General features: G+C 40.5%; 1 protein-coding gene across 1 annotated transcript in view; it reads left to right on the forward strand.

The window, feature by feature from the left end:
* The window catches only part of grk3 (G protein-coupled receptor kinase 3), a 302,636-nt gene that overhangs the window by 193,520 nt on the left and 89,253 nt on the right, over positions 1-19,863 (forward strand). Inside the window, exons 8-10 of the mRNA XM_072588022.1 lie at positions 1,659-1,750; positions 5,527-5,626; positions 19,103-19,181. Of these exons, the coding sequence (XP_072444123.1) occupies positions 1,659-1,750; positions 5,527-5,626; positions 19,103-19,181 (271 nt within the window). The remainder of the gene's footprint in view (positions 1-1,658; positions 1,751-5,526; positions 5,627-19,102; positions 19,182-19,863) is intronic.

Here is a 19,863-nt window from a genome sequence, read left to right on the forward strand (position 1 = left end):
TTAATTACATAAGCAATTCCCTCCGTAACATTCAAACTCACATTAGTTCTATTGTGTAGATGAAGATCATTCAACACATTGTGTCTACAACTGCTCTTCAGATGAGCATCAAAGCTTCATGCAATTCTGTTGTTTCCCACTATCCTTGCACATTGCTTCTGTTTAAATAATCATCTAATAATTTCTTCAATTACTCAATCAAGCTTGTCTTCATTACATTTCCAGGCAATGTATTCAATAGCTGAATCCCTTGTTGTGTGAAAAAAGATTTTTCTTTCATCACATTTGTAAATTATTTAAATTTGGTGCCCTTTTTACCTTTTACGAGTGGGAACCATTTCTCCCAATTATATACAGCTCCCCTCATGATTTTGAAAACTTCTGTTGGATTCCTTCTTAATCTTCTTCAGTCCAAGGAGAACTTTCCCAACCTCTCCAATCTATCCTCAACTGAAGTTTCTCATCACTGGACACATTCTTGTAAATTCAACATATTCCCTCAATCACCTTATCAAGTGATCCAATAACTATAATTCTGTGGGGCAGGTAAGAAAGAATAATTTAACAATATTGCAACAATGTAAGTTTAGATTTCTTTTCCCCATTGAGTTTTAACTATTTAACCCTGTGTAAGCCAATGGAAACCTAATTAGGCATACATCTGACTCTGGCATATTTGGTTTTGCAGTAAATATGATCCCACTAATGAAAGCTGCATGGATTAATACTTGTATTTATTGAAGCATGCAGGAAGTGGGAGTATATTCATGTGATGTTAAAATTGGACAGTGATTAAAATGACAGCAAAAATGACAAATTATTCGCAATAATTAATTCATTTGTTACCATTCATGTTGCTTTATATACAGGGAACAGACCACATATGCTGCTTTTTTTTTTGAAAGAAAGCACTTCTTGCACAAGGCTTATGTGTTCCACATTATCATTGCACGTCCTGTGCCCCTTTCTGTAACAACAGCTTCTATTCTCTATCCTGTTCTGCAATAATGCTTTACATCCCTTGCCATTTCTTGAAGTAATACCCTCTATACTAAATAGGAAGTGATATCCCACTTCATATCACTTCCTGTGATAATACTTCCCTTTTTGCATTGACTCTTACAGAAACAACCACTGTCTTAGGGTATTGTTGCAAGGCGTAATGCTTTGAGAGGATAAGTGCAAGTTTGCTTAAATATCTGAACAAGATGTAGATATGTTCGTAAAGCATTGAAACACATACTTACATTTTATCAGCATGATAAACGGTGGCACAGTGGTTAGCACTGCTGCCTCACAGCGCCAGAGACCCGGGTTCAATTCCCGCCTCAGGCAACTGTCTGTGTGGAGTTTGCACATTCTCCCCGTGTCTGCGTGGGTTTCCTCCGGGTGCTTTGGTTTCCTCCCACATTCCAAAAATGTGCGGGTTAGGTGAATTGGCCATGCTAAATTGCCTGTAGTGTTAGGTGAAGGGTTAAGTATAGGGGAATGGGTCTGGGTGGGTTGCTCTTTGGAGGGTCGGTGTGGACTTGTTGGGCGGAAGGGTCTGTTCCACACTGTAAGTAATCTAATCTAATGATTGATGCAATCCTATCGAATGAAATGTCACTTGCTGCTAATCAGTGGACAGGAGTTATGGTATTTCATTTATTTTGCAGCTAACAATGAATGACTTCAGTGTACATCGTATAATCGGAAGGGGAGGATTTGGCGAGGTTTATGGATGCAGGAAAGCTGACACTGGAAAAATGTAATTTTATTCCTACATTCACTATTTATTTCTAAGAAGTTTAGTTTTATTTCAGTATATTAATGTGCATGCCATTTTTATGCAATTACATGGTAGATAATAAGTGGACTGTTTTTTGTGGCTGGATAACATTCAAGCTGAAATTACTATTTACAGATTAATATGTTGGCTGGTGTGTATTAAATATAGGATAATACACAGGCCAAAGTGTTTTCTGCGCTAAATGGTGTAGAGATCTGAGTGTATTACATTTAGGATAGTACACAATTCAGTGTGTCACACACAGGATAACACACAAAATACCATATGCTGCAAAGCTGCTGCATACAGATCTTGACATGTTTTTCTCTCCAAGCAGCCTTGGCTAATGTTCATCTGAAGAGTAAAAAACAATTGCTCATAGGCCAGGCACACACATGTGACTATTACCTTTTAATCAACTACTTCTGTGTGAACAAAAGCATAAAGGATGACACACTTACAATTTTACAAACAATGATCCTAACTGTTGAATCATAATTCAAATCTTCTATTTAACAACTCAGTTAATATTGAAAACCAGCAAAGTTTGAACATCTATGAATTTTATGTAGAGGTATGATAAGAAGTTGAAGCTGACAATAGAACTCTATATTGAATGCCAATTTTTAATTCAGAGTGTTAACTGAGCATTTGTCTTGAGGTACAGGCTCGTAATTTATATCAAGGTATTAACTGAAGAAGAGTGGAATCCAGAATCCTGAAACGCATTGCCACATTTTGTGAATAATCGTTTATGCAGAAACAAAACAGTCTCAGATTGAGCTGTATCCAGTACCTTAACTCATGGTGATCAGTAAGATTGTGCTTGAGATACTTGTGCTGCTTTTTACACAGATACACTTTTTTTTTCCACATTAGATGGCAGTTCCAAATGGATAATAAAGAGTTTAGTTGTGGGAGGCTAACTTGGAATAGGAAAGGGAAGAGAAAATTGAAAAATAATTAAACTACAATGAAGACCTGTTTTAGTCTCCATAGATTTAAACCAGAGGCATTGATGGGAATACCTAGAAGATTATGCTGAGTTTTCAGTTTAGAGAATGAGAAGAAGGTTGGGAACATTGAGCATCTTGTGGTTCAACCTGAGGAGGTTATTTGCCAGTGAGGCATTTGGACACCTGTTCTACCAGTTAAGGATGGTCACCATCTTGATTAGAGTGCAAACTAATTTCAATATTTCCTGCCTGCTCCCTGAAAATTTTGCTAATTGGGTTTTATTTCCTGATTAATCGACAATAGTATCACCAGGTTATGTCACTAAGGTCCATGGTTTTCTAAACTGTAACATTTTTGCCATTATTGTTCATGACAATAAAACTGAATTAGCAACTCGAGTCCAGGTCTTCAGACTACCAGCAGTACAGACATGACTGAGCTAAACCTATTCCTCCAACCAGTATTTCATCATAGGAAATTAGCTCTGAATCTATCCAGCATTGGATCAGCATTTGCACTAAGTCAGGATTTGTATGGCAATGTCAGCCATATTCCTGAAAGTAAAATATTTAAGGATCCCAAAAGCTATTTAATAGCAACCGAGAGAGTTTGTGTATGGTAAGTGTCAGAGTGGGTGTGGTGACGGGATTAATACAAGATGTGAGGTGGCTATTGGGGTAAGCATGTAGGTGGCAAGTGAGTGGGGTAAAGTAGCAAGTTGATGAATGACTAAGTGGGAAGGTGTGCTGAGGGTGCGGGAGGTGAGTAAAAGGGTTGGGTGGATTGGATGTTGGGGGTGGTGTGGGGTGTTGGTAAGGTGTCTGTGGTGTTTGTGACTTAGTGGGTTATAGTTAGTCATGGGTTAGAGCACCTTTATATGATTTGGTAACATTTCCTGGCTAACTATTAAATTAACAGAGTCAGAATTCTTCAAAGAGTCTGCCGCATATTCAGATTTGGGAGGGTTCCAGATGCAGTGTAATTGCCCATCAGATGTTCAGACATCCTGATCACTTACTGCATAGTCAGTATATCAGAACATTGAAGAGGTCCAGACACACATCTTTCAGAGTGTGTCAGTCTCCGACTATCAGGAAATCTGTGCCTGTATTTATTTTTTTAAATATCAACTCTGTTGCAACTAAATTAGATAATTTGTCCTGACAGGGAGAGGATTTCAATAGTAGCCTAGCATTTATCAATGAGACAGTATGAGCTATATAAAAATTGAAAACAGCTTGTGAATGAGCTTTATATTAAAAAAAATCAATTGTGCCTTTTTATAACCATTGACAGTGTGTCCTTTCATTAAAAGGATGAAGATGAATGTTTTTTTTCCTACTACACTTGGAAAGTTTAAAAAACTAAAGTAAGGATGAAGGAGTTCATTCATACAATTTGATTGAGGCTTATATAAAAACCACAATCCACCCAAGAACAACATCCAAAATCTTTTAACAATTCCAGTGATAGTACCTCCATCACCATTTTCAGGGTAGTAATCCAAGTTTTAATCACTTTTTTTCTGTGAAAAATGCTTCCTGACAGCATTTATGATGTTCATTACCATTTTTTAACATCTATATTCCTTTGTCTTGCAATTGAGTTTGAATTTGAAATGGATTAACTACTGTTTCAGCTAGTATCTTAAGATGTGTCTATATAATTATCTCCCTCATGTACAGTCTGTCAAAGCATAATCAAGAAGTCGCTGCTCTGACACTAGGGATATAGCTGATTACAAACTTGAACCCATATTTTCACTGTTTCCCTTGTGCCTCAGTAGAGTTATAGAATCAAAGCGATGTACAGCATGGAAACAGACCCTTCGGTCCAACTTATCCATGTCAACCAGATATCCTATATTAATCTAGCCGCATTTGCCAGCATTGGCCCATATCCCTCCAAACCTTTTAAATGTTGTAATTGTACCAGCCTCTACCATTTCCTCTGGCAGCTCATTCCATACACGTACCATTCTGTGAAAATGTTGCCTCTCAGGGCCCTTTTAAATGTTTCCTCTTTCACCTTAAATCTATGCCCTCAAGTTTTGGACTCCCACACCCCTAGGAAAAGACGTTGACTATTCACCCTATCCAGGTCTGTCATGAGTTTCCAAACTTCTATAAAGCCACCCCTCAGCCTCTGACGCTCCAGGGAAAATAGCCCCAGCCTATCCAGCTCAAATCCTCCAATCCAGGCAACAGTTTTGTGAATCTTTTCTGAACCTTTTTGTGTTTCATTGTGTCTCTCCTGTAGCAGGGAGACTATAACTGAATACAGTATTCCAAAAGTTGCAACATAACCTCCCAGCCAAAACAGAATGCATTATTCCAGGTGGAGCCTGACAAAAACACGAATAAGGTACATCATGACAATCTCAAGAATTTTACTGCAATGTTAAAGCTCAGTAGTTTGCTGTTGAAGAGTGACTCAGCTCTGATGTTTCAGGCAATCCCGTTTTAAATCCAGCACAATCTCAGAGAGACCTCATCCTTTTTTACTTTTTTCCTTGGATGAGGGGAAGTCATGATTATTTTAATAATGTATTATCTTGTTCCAGGAGTGTTATGTTGGGTCATAGCTGACGGCAATTTGCCTTTCTGTTGGATGTTCGGATGTTTTTACAAATAATGAAAAGAATTGATTGCAATCATGTTTTTCGTCTCCTTCGCTTTCACTGTGTATCTGGCTGCCCAGCCTGAATTATAGGTCCATACTATGTCCTGTGCATTTTCTCTTGGTGAATCATACTGTGACCATTTGTGTAATTATCCTGTTCTACTTGTGGTTTTCAGGTATGCCATGAAGTGTTTAGATAAAAAGCGAATCAAGATGAAACAGGGAGAAACGTTAGCCCTTAATGAGCGAATCATGTTGTCACTAGTCAGCACTGGGGTGAGTTTGGATGCAGTTTTATTTTTATAAGCATGTTGTTTGTAAAAGATGATACTTGTTTTGGAACTTGCCCCTGGTGAAAATAGTGGTAAACTTCACATCTTTCTTTCGCCAAATGTGAGTGTCACTTGCCCAGAAGCTTTGGAATTGTTCAGACTTTATCGACTGGTGCTATTATGGAATTAAAACACTTCTGCATTCTATGCAGTGCCAAGTAATGATGTTCTTCCTACCTTTCTTGATAATAAATCATTTGTAATGCATTACTTCCTTTTGTTGAATCTGACTTTGAATTTAGCGGAGGTTCTCATAGCCTTTTAAAACTCCCTTTATGGAACAAGCGGTTTGTATTCGACTCCACATACTTCGTTCAACCATGTAACACACAGCCATGTTCACAGTAAAGGAAAGGCTATGCCCCTCATGCCTCAAGATCAAATAACAATGAGCTAACAATATCACATGTTCCAAGTATGGTTATTTCTTGCTACTCATAACATCAGCACCTCACCCAGGGCATTTTTAAACAAATGAGAGCAAGTATAGTTTTGTCAAGGGTGTATAATTGGAAAATGTCTAATGTTGCAATGCCCTGGTAAACAAAATAGTTCAGTGTGGACTGCAAATTATCTTGGATTGACCTAATCAGCTAACCTAATTGAAGTTTTCAGAATGATAGATGTTGATAGAGCAAAATAATCTTTGGTGCAATAATTAGAAGTCATTAATTCAACATCACTGGAAATATACTCTAGGGGTGAGATAAGAGGACGTTTTTTATATACGGTTGATTGTCAGAATCTGGAAAACACGACCTGATTCCATAAATAATTTAAAAACAGAGTTAGACAGGTATTTGAGGATGAGGAAATTGCTGTTTTACAGGCAAAAGGCCAGTGCATCAGACTAAACAGAAGCAATCTATCAAAGGCCTGATGGACCAAATGGCCTCCTTGTATGTTTCTCTGTTTCTCCAGGAGGAGAAGTATTTTCTCACACATTTCCAGTGGAATGGTGGGACAAACTGAAAGGTGAATATAACAAGCATAGCAATATCATTGGCAAAATGACCTTGTCCCTTGGTTTGGATGATGCATGTAACTGATATGTAGTGGGCACAAAAAATTAATTCATTCATCATCAATTTTCTATTTCTGTCCCAAAATCCTTTGGCCTAGTAAATAGACTAATAGTTTATAGCCAGCCTGTGCTGTAAAAGCACCTCATCAGACCCTGATTTGGCCTTCATCCATCTTCCACAGCAAGTCATATTGTATCAGACGCCTTGGAAGAGCCAATGGGAGTGGAAGCGTGAGTTAAGTTTCCTCTTCCCTTGGTGACGGAGAACCACTGTGATGCCCCAGCTATTATCTTGACTGATAAATCAAAATCTGAAACGGAGGCATTTTAAAGTCTGTATATTCCCCTTGGTGCAGAAATGAGGTAATGGGACTTGATTGAGGTCTACAAAATCATGAGAAGTATAGACAGGATGGATAGTAAGAAGCTTTTGTTTTGCCAGAGTGGGGGACTTCATTCCTAGGGGTTGCGAGTTCAAAGTGAGAGGGGAAAGGTTTACGGGAGATATGCGTGGAACGTTCTTTACGCAGATGGTGGGTGCCTGGAACACTTTGCCAGTGGAGGTAGTAGAGATGGGCACAATAGCATCATTTATGGTGTATCTAGACAGATACATGAATGGGCAGGGAGCAATAGGATACAGACCCTTAGAAAATAGTTGACCGGTTTAGATAGAGGATCTGGAATAGGGCGGGCTTGGAGGGCTGAAGGGCCTGTTCCTGTGCTGTAATTGTTTTTGTTCTTTATTCAAGGGCCATCAGAGCCTCCTCTCAAATTCCCATTGACAAAGCGCAAGGCTGAAATGAGCAGACCTGTGACTATGAGCATTCCTGTACAATGGTTTCTCATTTCAGTCCTGTCAGCCTCATCAACTCCAAGCCTTTCTTAAAAACACATGGTTCTAAAGGCATCCAATAGTGTCTCCATTTCGAGACCCACTCAGCCTCAGCAGCATTCAACTCTCTTGGTGGAACTTCTAATACTGTAGTCATGTTGTCCAATTCATTGGCTCTCCAGTGTTGCAATCAACTCGGTGAAAGTGAGGACTGCAGATGCTGGAGATTAGTGTCAAGAGTTGGGGTCTGGATAAGCACAGCAGGGCAGGCAGCATCCGAGGAGCAGGAGAATCGACGTTTTGGGCAAAAGCCCTTCATCAGGAATGAGACTGTGAGCTGAGGGGGTGGTGAGATAAATGGGAAGGGGGTGAGGCTGGGGGTAGGTAGCTAGAGTGCAATAGGTAGAAGGAGGTGGGGGTAATGGTGATAGGTCGGAGGGGAGGGTGAAGTGGATAGATGGGAAGAAAGATGGGCAGGTAGGACAGGTCATGAAGGCAGTGCCAAGTTGGAAGGTTGGAACTGGGATAAGGTGGGGTTAGGGGAAATGAAGAAACTGATGAAATCCACTTTTCCATGGGGTTGAATGGTCCCAAAGCTGAAGATGAGGTGTTCTTCCTCCAGGTGTCGGGTGACTAGTGATTGCAATGGAGGAGGCCCAGGACATGCATGTCTTTGGTGCAGTGGGAGGGGGAGTTGAAGTGTTCAGCCACAAGGCGGAGGGGTTGGTTGGTGCGGGTGTCCTGGCGATTTTCTTTAAAGTGTTCTGCAAGTAGGTTTCCTGTCTTCCCAACGTAGAGGAGACCAAATCGGGAGCAACGGCTATAGTAAATGACATGTGGAGGTGCAGGTAAAACTCTGATGGATGTGGAAGGCTCCTTTGGGCCCTTGGAGCTGAGGGGGGTGTGGATGCAGGTTTTGCAATTCCTGCAGCGGCAGGGGGTGGTGCCGGGAGGGGAGGGTGGTTTGGTGGGGGGCGTGGACCTGATGAGCGTTGCGGAGGAAATGGTCTTTACGGAAAGCGGATGGGGTTGGTAGGGAAATATATCACCGGTGGTGGGGTCTGTTTCTCTATAGTGGAAATGGCTGAGGGTGATGCAATGTATACGGAGGTTGGTGGGGTGGAAGGTGAGGACCAGGGCGGTTCTGTCCTTGTTGCGATTGAAGGGGTGGGGTTCAAAGGGCAGAGGTGCGTGAAGTGGAGGAGATGTGCTGGAGGGTATCATTAACCTCCAGTGTTGCAGTTTTGCCTGCCAGCTTGAACTGTGCAGCAAAGGAAACCTGTTAATTGTTTCCTCCTTTAAGATTGTGACACCATGTAGACACCAGTGAAATAGATTAGATCGAAGGGTCCGTTTCAGTGCTGTACATCTCTATGACTCTATGACCCTGATCGTCTCATACCATCAGTTATTTTCTATTTTGGGAAGATTCCATCCAATTTCCAAAGCTGTCCTGACCAAAAGTATTTATAACAAATTTACGTCCCTATATAGATTCTTGTAGCTGGTGCTGTGTCACATATTACACCGATATGCATTTTCAGCAATTTTCCAGTTCAAATAATTTTATTCACTATAACCCTGGTTTTTGCCTCACTGCTGAGGGAAATGGATCTGTTCTATTCGCTGCATGGAGGTCCCTCATAACTGCATGCAACCTAATTAAATCTCCATTCAGGTTGCTTTTTTCAAAGTAAATAAGCTAACCAATCATTCCTAATAGCTAAAAGTCTCCGTTTCGGGCAATGTTCTTTTAAAATTACATTGTATCCTCTCTAAATCGATCACATCCTCCTGGTTATGTGGCACCCCAGAACTGGTTGTCATGTTTTGGCTATGGTCTGGCTGGTGGTTGTGCAGTTCGACATAAGCACCTCCTCTTATAGTCTGTGCCATGTATGTTTGTTTAACTTATGAGTACTGAATTAAAATTTTCTCCTTACATTGTCAGATTTCTTAACTTTGGTATATTTAAATTCCTCTTTCCTTGATTCTAAAGTTATTTTGTATTACATATTGTGAAGCGAAAATGATTCACCAACTTCTCTCAAAGGTCCTATTTACACTGTGATGAGCAGACTGTGAGGAAGCACATAATATTGGGCTAAAATGACTTAATACTGTCATCCAGAGAATTAATTTTGATGGCAAAGTCAGCGTCTACTGACCAACCTGTTGGAACCACTGGCGCTTTATATTTACTTGTGAAGCAGAATGAGAGCACGTACGTCTGAAAAACAGCTGCTTGGCAACGAGGGCTGGCCCTTAAAAAATCTTAACACAGTCAGACTGAGTCAACCTGTTTTTTGTGAAAGGCAGATCCTATTTGACTATAGCAGTTTGTGATGAATTAACAAGCAATGTAAATAAAGGGGAACCAGTGAATAAACTGTACTTTTTAAAAAGTTCATTCATTGGATGACGACGTCTCTGGTTAGGCCAGCACTTATTGCTCATCCCTAATTGGCCAGAGGGCAGTTAAGAGTCAACCATAATGCTGTGGGTCTGGAGTCACATGTAGGCCAGACCAGGTAAGGATGGCAGTTTCCTTTCCTGGAGGAAATTAATGAACCAGATGGATTTTTCCAGCAATCAGCAATGGATTCATAGTCATCATTAGATTCTTAATTCCAGATTTTTGCTGAATTCAAATTCCACCATCTGCTACAGCGGGACTTGAACCCGAGTCCCCAGAACATGACCTGGATCTCTGGATTAACAATCCAGTGATAATACTTAGACTTACTGATGACATTTAACAAGATACCACATCAAAGATCATGACACAAAATAAGAGTTGATGATGTAGGGGGCTAATATATTAAGGTAGGTAAAAACAAGGACTGCAGATGCTGGAAACCAGAGTCGAAATTAGAGTGGTGCTGGAAAAGCACAGCAGGTCAGGCAGCATCCGAGGGGCAGGAAAATCGATGTTTTGGGCAAAAGCCCTTCATCAGGAATAGAGGCAGGGTGCCTGCAGAGTGGAGAGACAAATGACTTTTTCCAGCACCACTCTAATCTAGGTTAATATATTAACATTGTTGGATGGTTGACCAACAGAACCAAGGTGGTGGGGATAATCGTTCCTTTTTTGGTTTAGTTTTGATAGGATGAGTGACGTGCCCTCGGGATCAGTGTTGAGGCCTCAGTTAATTAGAACCTACCAAATGCATAGCTATTAAGTTTTCCAATGACACCAAGGCAGTTAGAAATTTAAGTTGTGAACAAAAGGGTCTTGATTTTTGACAAGATGTGGCTAAAATGCAGAAATTTGTTGGGAACCCCAGATTCCACCCCGATCCTGTCTTACTCATTCCACAGAAGTGGGATTGGGTGTAAGCCAAGGTTCTTGTGTGTGTGATTCCTGGAGGCACTTGGTCATTCAAATGATCAGTTGTCTCCACTGCAAGATCTTGGAATGCTTGTAATAGGAACCCAGAGTTGGGAGATTAGACCATTAAAAGCAGATTAGTTTGCAGTGCTTTTATTTTGGATAGTGCCACTGTATCCCTGCAAAAAATACAAACAATCTTCTCCATATTTAAATTACCACAAGAATACCTGACATCCCACCTTCCCCCATCGGATCCCTGACTCCCACTGCTAAAGGAAATTACTGTCCTACACCCAAAAGAGGATTCCCCATCTTGCAGTCTTGCCTGCCATCCTGAATTGTACAGCAGAGGAGGTCTGTTAATCGCTGCCTCCTATAAGATCGTGACACCGTGTAAATGGCAGACACCAGTGAAGTAGACCCTGATTGCCTCAATCCATTAGGTATTTCGGTCTTGAGACCCATGCAGCTGACAGAAGAATTAGAGGCCACACTGTTTCCCCAGTCACCTATTGAACTCACAATCCGGACTAAAAATCAAAAATGCAGGGAACGCTTACTAAAGATCAGGACATTGGAGCTGGGATTTCTGCTGGCTGCAGTCCTGACCCAGAGACAAAACTGTGACAAAAGCTGCAGAAAAGGGATATAAATGGTGATATGAATGGACAAAAAAAAAGTGGATGGAATACAATGTGTGAAACTTGTCCATTTGGCAGGAAGCATTAAAACGGCATCTTATTTAAATGAAAGATTGCAGAACTCTGGGGTAGAAGGATCTGTGTGTACTGGTGCATAAAAGCAAACCATTAGTACACAGGTACAGCATGTAATTAGGAAAGCAAGTGGAATATTGTCTATTGCATGGGATACACAGTATAAAAGTAAGGATGTCTTACTGCAGTTTTATACAGCATTGGAGGCCACAGCTGGAATACTGAAAAGCGTCCTTATTTAAAGAAGGATGTAAATGTGTTAAATACATTTCAGAGAAGGTGACCTTGACTGATATCTGGAATGGTGAGGGTTATCCTATGGAAAGGGTGAACAAACTGCACCTGTATCCATTGGAGTTTAGAAGAATGATGTTATTGAAACAAATGAGATCCTGACCAGGCTTAATCAGGTGAGTGCTGAAAGAATGTTTTCCTTTGTGGGCAAGATTTGAAGTCGGAAACCATTTCAAAATAAGGGATCTTCCATTTAACACTGACATGCAGGTTCATAACTCCTTGAAAGGGGAGAGATAGGATAGTGAAGGCAGCGTTTGGTATGCTTTCCTTTATTGCTCAGAGTATTGAGTACAGGAGTTGGGAGGTCATGTTATGGCTATACAGGACATTGGTTAGGCCACTGTTGGAATATTGCATGCAATTCTAGTCTCTTTCCTATCAGAAAGATGCTGTGAAACTTGAAATGGTTCAGAAAAGATTTACAAGAATGTTGCCAGGGTTGGAGGATTTGAGCTATAGGGAGAGGCTGAACAGGCTGGGGCTGTTTTTCCTGGAACGTCTGAGGCGGAGGGGTGATCCCGTAGTGGTTTATAAAATCATGAGGGGCATGGAGAGGGTAAATAGACAAAGTCAGCCATCCTCTTATTAAATGGCAGAACGGCTAGAGGGGCCGATTGGCCTACTCCTGTTCCTAATTTGTATCTTCATAATGTTTGTATATAGTTTACTTCCAAAGTAATTAACAGTGAAGTATTTAGGGAAGAGTTGGGACCAGGATCAGGCACTGTATAAACTTTATTTTTCAACATGTTCCAGATTCCAATTAAAAACAAATGACTAGATAACAGCTAGACTTTCATATCACAGATGGTGCCTTACTGAGGTTCTTTTAGCCAACAAAATGAGTGAATATGTAATTGAAATTAATCAACTCCTAATTTGCATATTTTCAAATTTGTGTATGTTTTTGTGGTGCACCACTACAGACAGTGTTTCATATTTATTTTCCAGTCGTGGTTTTCAAAGTGTTAATGAGCTGACCTGGTGACTGATTTGTGCAGTCACTGGCTACAATTGTAGATGACAGTATGATTGTCGCATTGCTGCTGTGCTAAGTGTCGTGCTTTATTGCTCCACTGCAGTAAGCTGTATTCATTGGTAACAAAGTGATTCTGTAAACCTTTTAGTAGCTAGCATCAGGTATGATCAAATTGTTTCCTATAATTATGTAAAAGTAGATGATATAAGAAAATAAATTAAATTCATGTGGTTTTTTTCGGAATCACCAAGCAAAAGGTGAGCCATGATGGATTATTGCGTGAGCTCATGTTTAATAAAAGTGAGACGGTCTCAACAAATTTATTCGTATTTCATTAATGAAGTTATTTTAAAGTGGTTGGAATCCTCAGTTAATCAGGGAAGAACAATGTTTTGTGCAGACACAATATCACTTTTGTGTGCAATTGCATTTTTAATTAAAGTAGCAGAAAGAAAGGAATGAAAATTGTGACCTCAGAGACCCGACAGTATTCCATTTCTCCTTTTGGTCGTAAACTCTCTTTGAGAGGATGGTTCCTGGCTCTCTTCAAGACAGCAACTGTTTGCTGGTATCCAATTCCTCATGTGCATTGCCCAGAAAACTGTCATTCATAAATAAACCTTAAAAGCCATTTGGCTATAAACTATCAGGAGCCCAATTCTAATGTTTTCATGTGTAGCCACTGCACAGCAATCAGTTCATGAACGAAATAACAGAGAAAGAATGTCCATGCATTTATTGCTTCCTCCACTGAAGATATGCAAAGGTTATGATTCTGCTTATTTGATGGCCTTTGTATTTGTTAACAAAAAATCTGAAAATTAATAGGTGATTTCAGCAAATATTGGTACACCAATAATGTATGACCAAAAGTGAACTGATTAGATTAAGATGCAGACCACTTTTTTGAAGCATTCATTAATATTGGTAGCCAGGGCATATTATTGTGGATTATTTCAGATACAAAATAATACCACCTGAAAGAACAGACAGTACCTTGTTTTAACATCTCATCCTAAGGTGGCACTTTCCAACAATGCAGTATTTCTTCAGTTCTATGCTGATTTTTGTACTTATGTCTCTGAAGTGAGACTTGAAGCCACAGCGTTATGAGTCAGAAGTGAGACTGCTGCCAACTGAGTTGTGACTGAAAGAACGAAAAAAGATGAGAAATATCCATACATCTGTTGGAACCTGCTGCTGGTAAATGTACTATGCCATAACCAATTGTATGTTTTGACTTGTTTGAGTAAATTGGGGTAGAATAGGGGAATTAAATAGTAACACTTTCTGGATGTGAGTGATGTGACTCTGGTTCTTCTTTCTTAACAACCAATGCTTCAGCAACTGTGTCTCAAGTAGACAGAAGATTCTATTCTGTAAAATATTTTTAAAAATTTTTGCAGTACAGTCACTCCTGTAATATAAAAAATACAGCAATCACACTTAAAGCTCCCACAAACAGCAATGTGATTTTGATCAGTAAACAGTTTTTGTGAAGTTGATTGAAGGATAAATCTAAGATAAGCCATGAGTGATAATTCCCTTCCCATCAAAATAGTGCCAGGGGATCCTTGCAGTGCATCTTAAATTGAGGCCCCATCTACATTGTCATGTGCATCATGAGCATCTTATCTAAGTGTCAGCTTTGATTTTTGTGCTCAAGTGCTGAGGTAGGACCTATACCCACAACCTTGCGACTCTGAGGTTGAGAGTGTTAACAAGGTAAAAACAATGACTGCAGATGCTGAAAACCAGATTCTGGATTAGTGGTGCTGGAAGAGCACAGCAGTTCAGGCAGCATCCAAGGAGCTTCGAAATCGACGTTTCAGGCAAAAGCCCTTCATCAGGAATAAAGGCAGTGAGCCTGAAGCATGGAGAAATAAGCTAGAGACCCCACCACCAGGGATATATTTCCCTCCCCACCCCTTTCCGCCTTCCGCAAAGACCGTTCCCTCCGTGACTACCTGGTCAGGTCCACGCCCCCCTACAACCCACCCTCCCATCCTGGCACTTTCCCCTGCCACCGCAGGAACTGTAAAACTTGCGCCCACACCTCCTCCCTCACCTCTATCCAAGGCCCTAAAGGAGCCTGACACATCCATCAAAGTTTTACTTGCACATCCACTAATATCATTTATTGTATCCATTGCTCCCGATGCGGTCTCCTCTACATTGGGGAGACTGGGCGCCTCCTAGCAGAGCGCTTTAGGGAACATCTCCGGGACACCCGCACCAATCAACCACACCGCCCCTTGGCCCAACATTTCAACTCCCCCTGCCACTCTGCCGAGGACATGGAGGTCCTGGGCCTCCTTCACAGCCGCTCCCTCACCACCAGACGCCTGGAGGAAGAACGCCTCATCTTCCGCCTCGGAACACTTCAACCCCAGGGCATCAATGTGGACTTCAACAGTTTCCTCATTTCCCCTTACAACACCTCACCCTAGTTCCAAACTTCCAGCTCAGCACTGTCCCCATGACTTGTCCGGACTTGTCCTACCTGCCTATCTCCTTTTCCACCTATCCACTCCACCCTCTCCTCCCTGACCTATCACCTTCATCCCCTCCCCCACTCACCCATTGTACTCTATGCTACTTTCTCCCCACTCCCACCCTCCTCTAGCTTATTTCTCCACGCTTCAGACTCACTGCCTTTATTCCTGATGAAGGGCTTTTGCCCAAAATGTCGATTTTGAAGCTCCTTGGATGCTGCCTGAACTGCTGTGCTCTTCCAGCACCACTAATCCAGCATGAGAGTGTTAACAGCTGAGCCATGGTTGACGTGACACCAGATGCACATATGAAGTAGGAACAGGCTACTCATCCCCTTGAGCCTGCTCCACCATTCAAAAAGCTTTGATTACCAAAGGATTTGATTACATTTCACCTTCCTGCCTACTCCCCATCACGACCAATCTGCACCAAGTGGACTGCAGTGGTTCAACAAGAGATTACCACTTCCTCCTCAAGGGCAACTAGGGAAGGGCCCTTGCTGATCCAACCAGCAATGCCCACATCCCATGGATGAATAGAAATATTCATGAGATTTTAGTGCTTTGCACTAGCCATTTTGCACATGTAAGTATGGGTAGTGCTGATTGGCTTTTTTGATCATTGGGAACATGGGCCTTGTGAATTCAACAGCAGATAACTTAATTTTAGTGACTTTCATTATGGCGTGGGGGTTCCTTACTCCTTTGACTTTTAAAGATGCAGTAACTCAAGATGGCTTGCCTCTTTTCTCATCTTGTTGGTCTGCACAGTTGAATTTCGTGTTTTTTTTTGTTTGGTTGTGAAACTAATGGACAACTTTCTAATATAGAATAACACTGTGCTGTGTTCCATTTTCCTTTGTCTTTTGCACATCTGCAGAGGCCCAGCTCTATATTTTTCACATCACTGCCCAATCTTATATTATTACAAGATAATATTGTGAGTGACGGACATGATTAGGCATTTTATCGTTATACGCTGGACAAGTATCTAAGTTCTTATAGTTAAACTCTACCTTCTGTGTAAAATCTGTTCTTCTCCAACATCTCACTGTTTTCTTGATAACATATGTGTTCCACGATTTCTACATTTGAATATGTTGTACGCAACCATTTTTTTCTTTTTCAATAATTATGCCAATCAACGAGGCAATGATAATAGCATAATTTATTAGTATTTTAGCACATAGCTACAAAGTTGTAATAATAATGCAAAGGTTTGTTCATAGTTTGGAGGGCAGCAGAACTCTGTTGTTGGGAATATTTGCACAAAGTATAAAGACTGTATCTTTATTTTTCTGGTATTTTTGATTGTGGACTGAAATAGGAAAATAACTCCCCTCTCTCAAAACCCAAAGCGTAACCAGTTATAATCACAGGTTAGATTAGATTAGATTACTGACAGTGTGGAAACAGGCCCTTCGGCCCACCACACTGACCCTCCAAAGACTTATTCCCCTACATTTACTCCTTCACCTAACGCTACTGGCAATTTAGCATGGCCAATTCACTAAGCTGCACATTTTTGGACTGTGGGAGGAAACTGGAGCACCCAGAGAACACCCATGCATACACTGGGAGAACGTGCAAACTCCACACAGTCAGTTGCCTGAGGCAGGAATTGAACCCGGGTCTCTGGTGCTGTGAGGTAGCAGTGCTAACCACTGTGCACGTATATATTGAAAAAGACCTGGATTGTTTGTTAAGTCTCTCATCTTTTAGAATGAACATGTTGGTTTCAGTTCTTTCATATGTAAATCCCAGAATATTTTAAAAGTTACGTTCTCGAGTGAACTTTAACAATTGGTTTCATGTCACCCCAGATAATGTATTTAAGGTGTGAGTCTGTGCCACAATGGTCAGACTGATTCTAATCTAAAAAATAGATTTACAGAATCTTACATGGATTTATGCAGTTTTTGAGCAATATAAAATGTAATTCTGCAAGTACAAATTCATCCCAGAAACTTATGTGTATGTGTGCATGTGGGTGTGAGAGAGGGTAGGGGGCGGGGGTAATGACTGTGTATGAGAGAGTGCATGTATGTGCGTGAGTGAGAGTGTAAAGGGGTATAGGTCTGTGAGAGGGTGCATGTGAGAGTGTGGGATCTTCAAGATTTCTGAGCTGATTTCTACAAAATTCAGTTTCAGTGAAACTAACTGTGGTGCACGTTAGCTCTGTGTGATTAATGTGGAAAGCATGAGCTAGTTAAAGCTTTGTTCCTTTGCTGTGTACTCAACATGTAGGTCTCTACAAAACTCTTGAAAGGATTAAACAATTAGACTGGCATGCTGATGGAGTCAAAAACAGCAGATCCCTAGATACTGGGAATCTTTATTCTAGCTTCCAGATAATCGTTGCATGTTGAAGCCTCTCCCATGGATGCCCTGAGACTTTTCATTTATGCCATGAAATGGTCAGATTGTAACTGACATTTATGTGGCTCCAGCCTCACACTGTGCAGCCACCTCTTCTAAATAGCCAAGGTTCAGAAACAGCACAGAAGCCACATGACGTTTTCAACAAAGAATAGCCAGCATGGACACAGCGGAGCATATGATGACCTTCTATACTGGAACCATCTATGATTTCATTGTTGCCAATTTTGCAGCCTTAATTGGCATCCTGCTACTTGACAGGTTGCCATCACTGTACAGAAACTGTGTCCAGCAAACTGGGAAGTGGCAGGAACCTGGTTGGGATTCAGCCTGATGTGTACTTTTTCTGATTTTGCCACACCCCTTGCCTCAAAGTTCACTTCCAAGTGTTTGTTTAAATCTTCCTCTAAAAAAACATAAATGGGAGAAGGTCTGTCTTCAGCCATTGCTAAAATGGCACAGAGTGATTGATATTTTACAATAACATTATGAATTATGATGTATGATTTTCAGCAGCAGACAATGCTATCGGACATTGAAACGTGTACAGACACTCAACAATTCCATGCCACACCCCAAGTCTTCAGTTGGTGTTTAGATGTTTCTTTGCTGCATGGTAAACATGTTGATCCAGTTTAGCACATTACACCCATACATCATGATGCAATTGTATTTCACATTTGTTTTGCCCTCAATGTTTTGTTTATTTCAACTCCCCCATCATGGGTGATACAACATAGTTCCTAACCCACAAATGCTCTTTTCTTTATGTGGTGTTTTAGTGTTCAGGCTGTGTTATTTGTCCTTTATCTGAAAAAGGGTAATTTCTAAAACTGCAGCAACAAAGTGAAGAAGAACTGGGCCACATCAATTCAGAAAATAAATATTTGATTTGATACTTGTAACTTGATGAATTGAGCAATTGTTTGATAGTGATGAAAGGGCTCGGGTGATTTTATCTATGTTTTACCAATAGGGTTCTTCAAAACAATTTTATGTCCACATAAAATAGTAGGTTGATTGTTATTGTCGCCAAGTCTCCTCAATGCACCTGGTTTGTCCAACTGAGAAGGTGGGGAGGAAAGCCTTGGTTAAGTGTCACTAAGAAGAAATGCAACTGACCTAAAAAGATGAAGCAAAAGAAACAGTAGTATGTAGACTTATTGATTTTTATCTTATGGCATCCCTAGGAGAATTTTACTTAACAAATGAAATTTTATTTTAAAGTTTTACTGCAAACTAAGGAGGCTGAAGGGATAATTCTCTCCTTAATTTTATTACTGAGAATGTGTTTTGCTGCGCTGTGTGGCAATCTATCTGATCACTTATTTGTTGCCTCTTGTTGTCACTTCTTTCTGCAGGACTGTCCATTTATAGTCTGTATGACTTATGCCTTCCATACTCCTGACAAACTATGCTTTATTCTTGATCTGATGAACGGTAAGTTATTTTGATCATTATGCACAGGGATGACTCTCAGATTAGATCCATAGAAGAGATGAGTTAAAACACTGATTTTGTCTGGATGAGTACATCTCTGTTTTCATGTTTAATTTCTTATTTATATGGTTCAGTGAATGTTAAAAACTCTGTATTCTTAACTACTGTATTTTTTATGATCATCTATTTTAAATGAATTGGTGCCCATCTCTGCTGTATGTCAGCATCAAACCTGATTAGATTGTATTTGGCACAATTAGATGAACAACAAAGCCTACCCTGCACTTGTCCTATCAAAAAAGCAAAGCTAGAATTAGAGTAAATCTCTTTTTTTTATTGTCCCATGAAACACATTAAGATTAGTATATACGGAAAATATCGCCGATACTTTCAGAAAGAACCACATGATACCAGGGAAACTCATCAGGTCTGGCAGCATCTGTGGGAAAAGAAACAGAGTGAACATTTTGAGTCCATATAAATATAAGAACCATATAAATTTCGAGTCCAGCATGGCTCTTGTTCAGAACTTCTGGTAACTTTTAAAAGAGATTCAGACCCATTTTAACAAAACAAGACAGACCTGTCATTTCCTGAAAGGTGGAGGTGGGTACTGCAGATGCTGAAGATTAGAGTCAAGATTAGAATGGTGCTGGAAAAGCACTGCAGGTCAGGCAGCATC

The sequence above is a fragment of the Chiloscyllium punctatum genome, chromosome 17, assembly GCF_047496795.1.
Source record: "Chiloscyllium punctatum isolate Juve2018m chromosome 17, sChiPun1.3, whole genome shotgun sequence".
Lineage (NCBI taxonomy): Eukaryota > Metazoa > Chordata > Chondrichthyes > Orectolobiformes > Hemiscylliidae > Chiloscyllium > Chiloscyllium punctatum.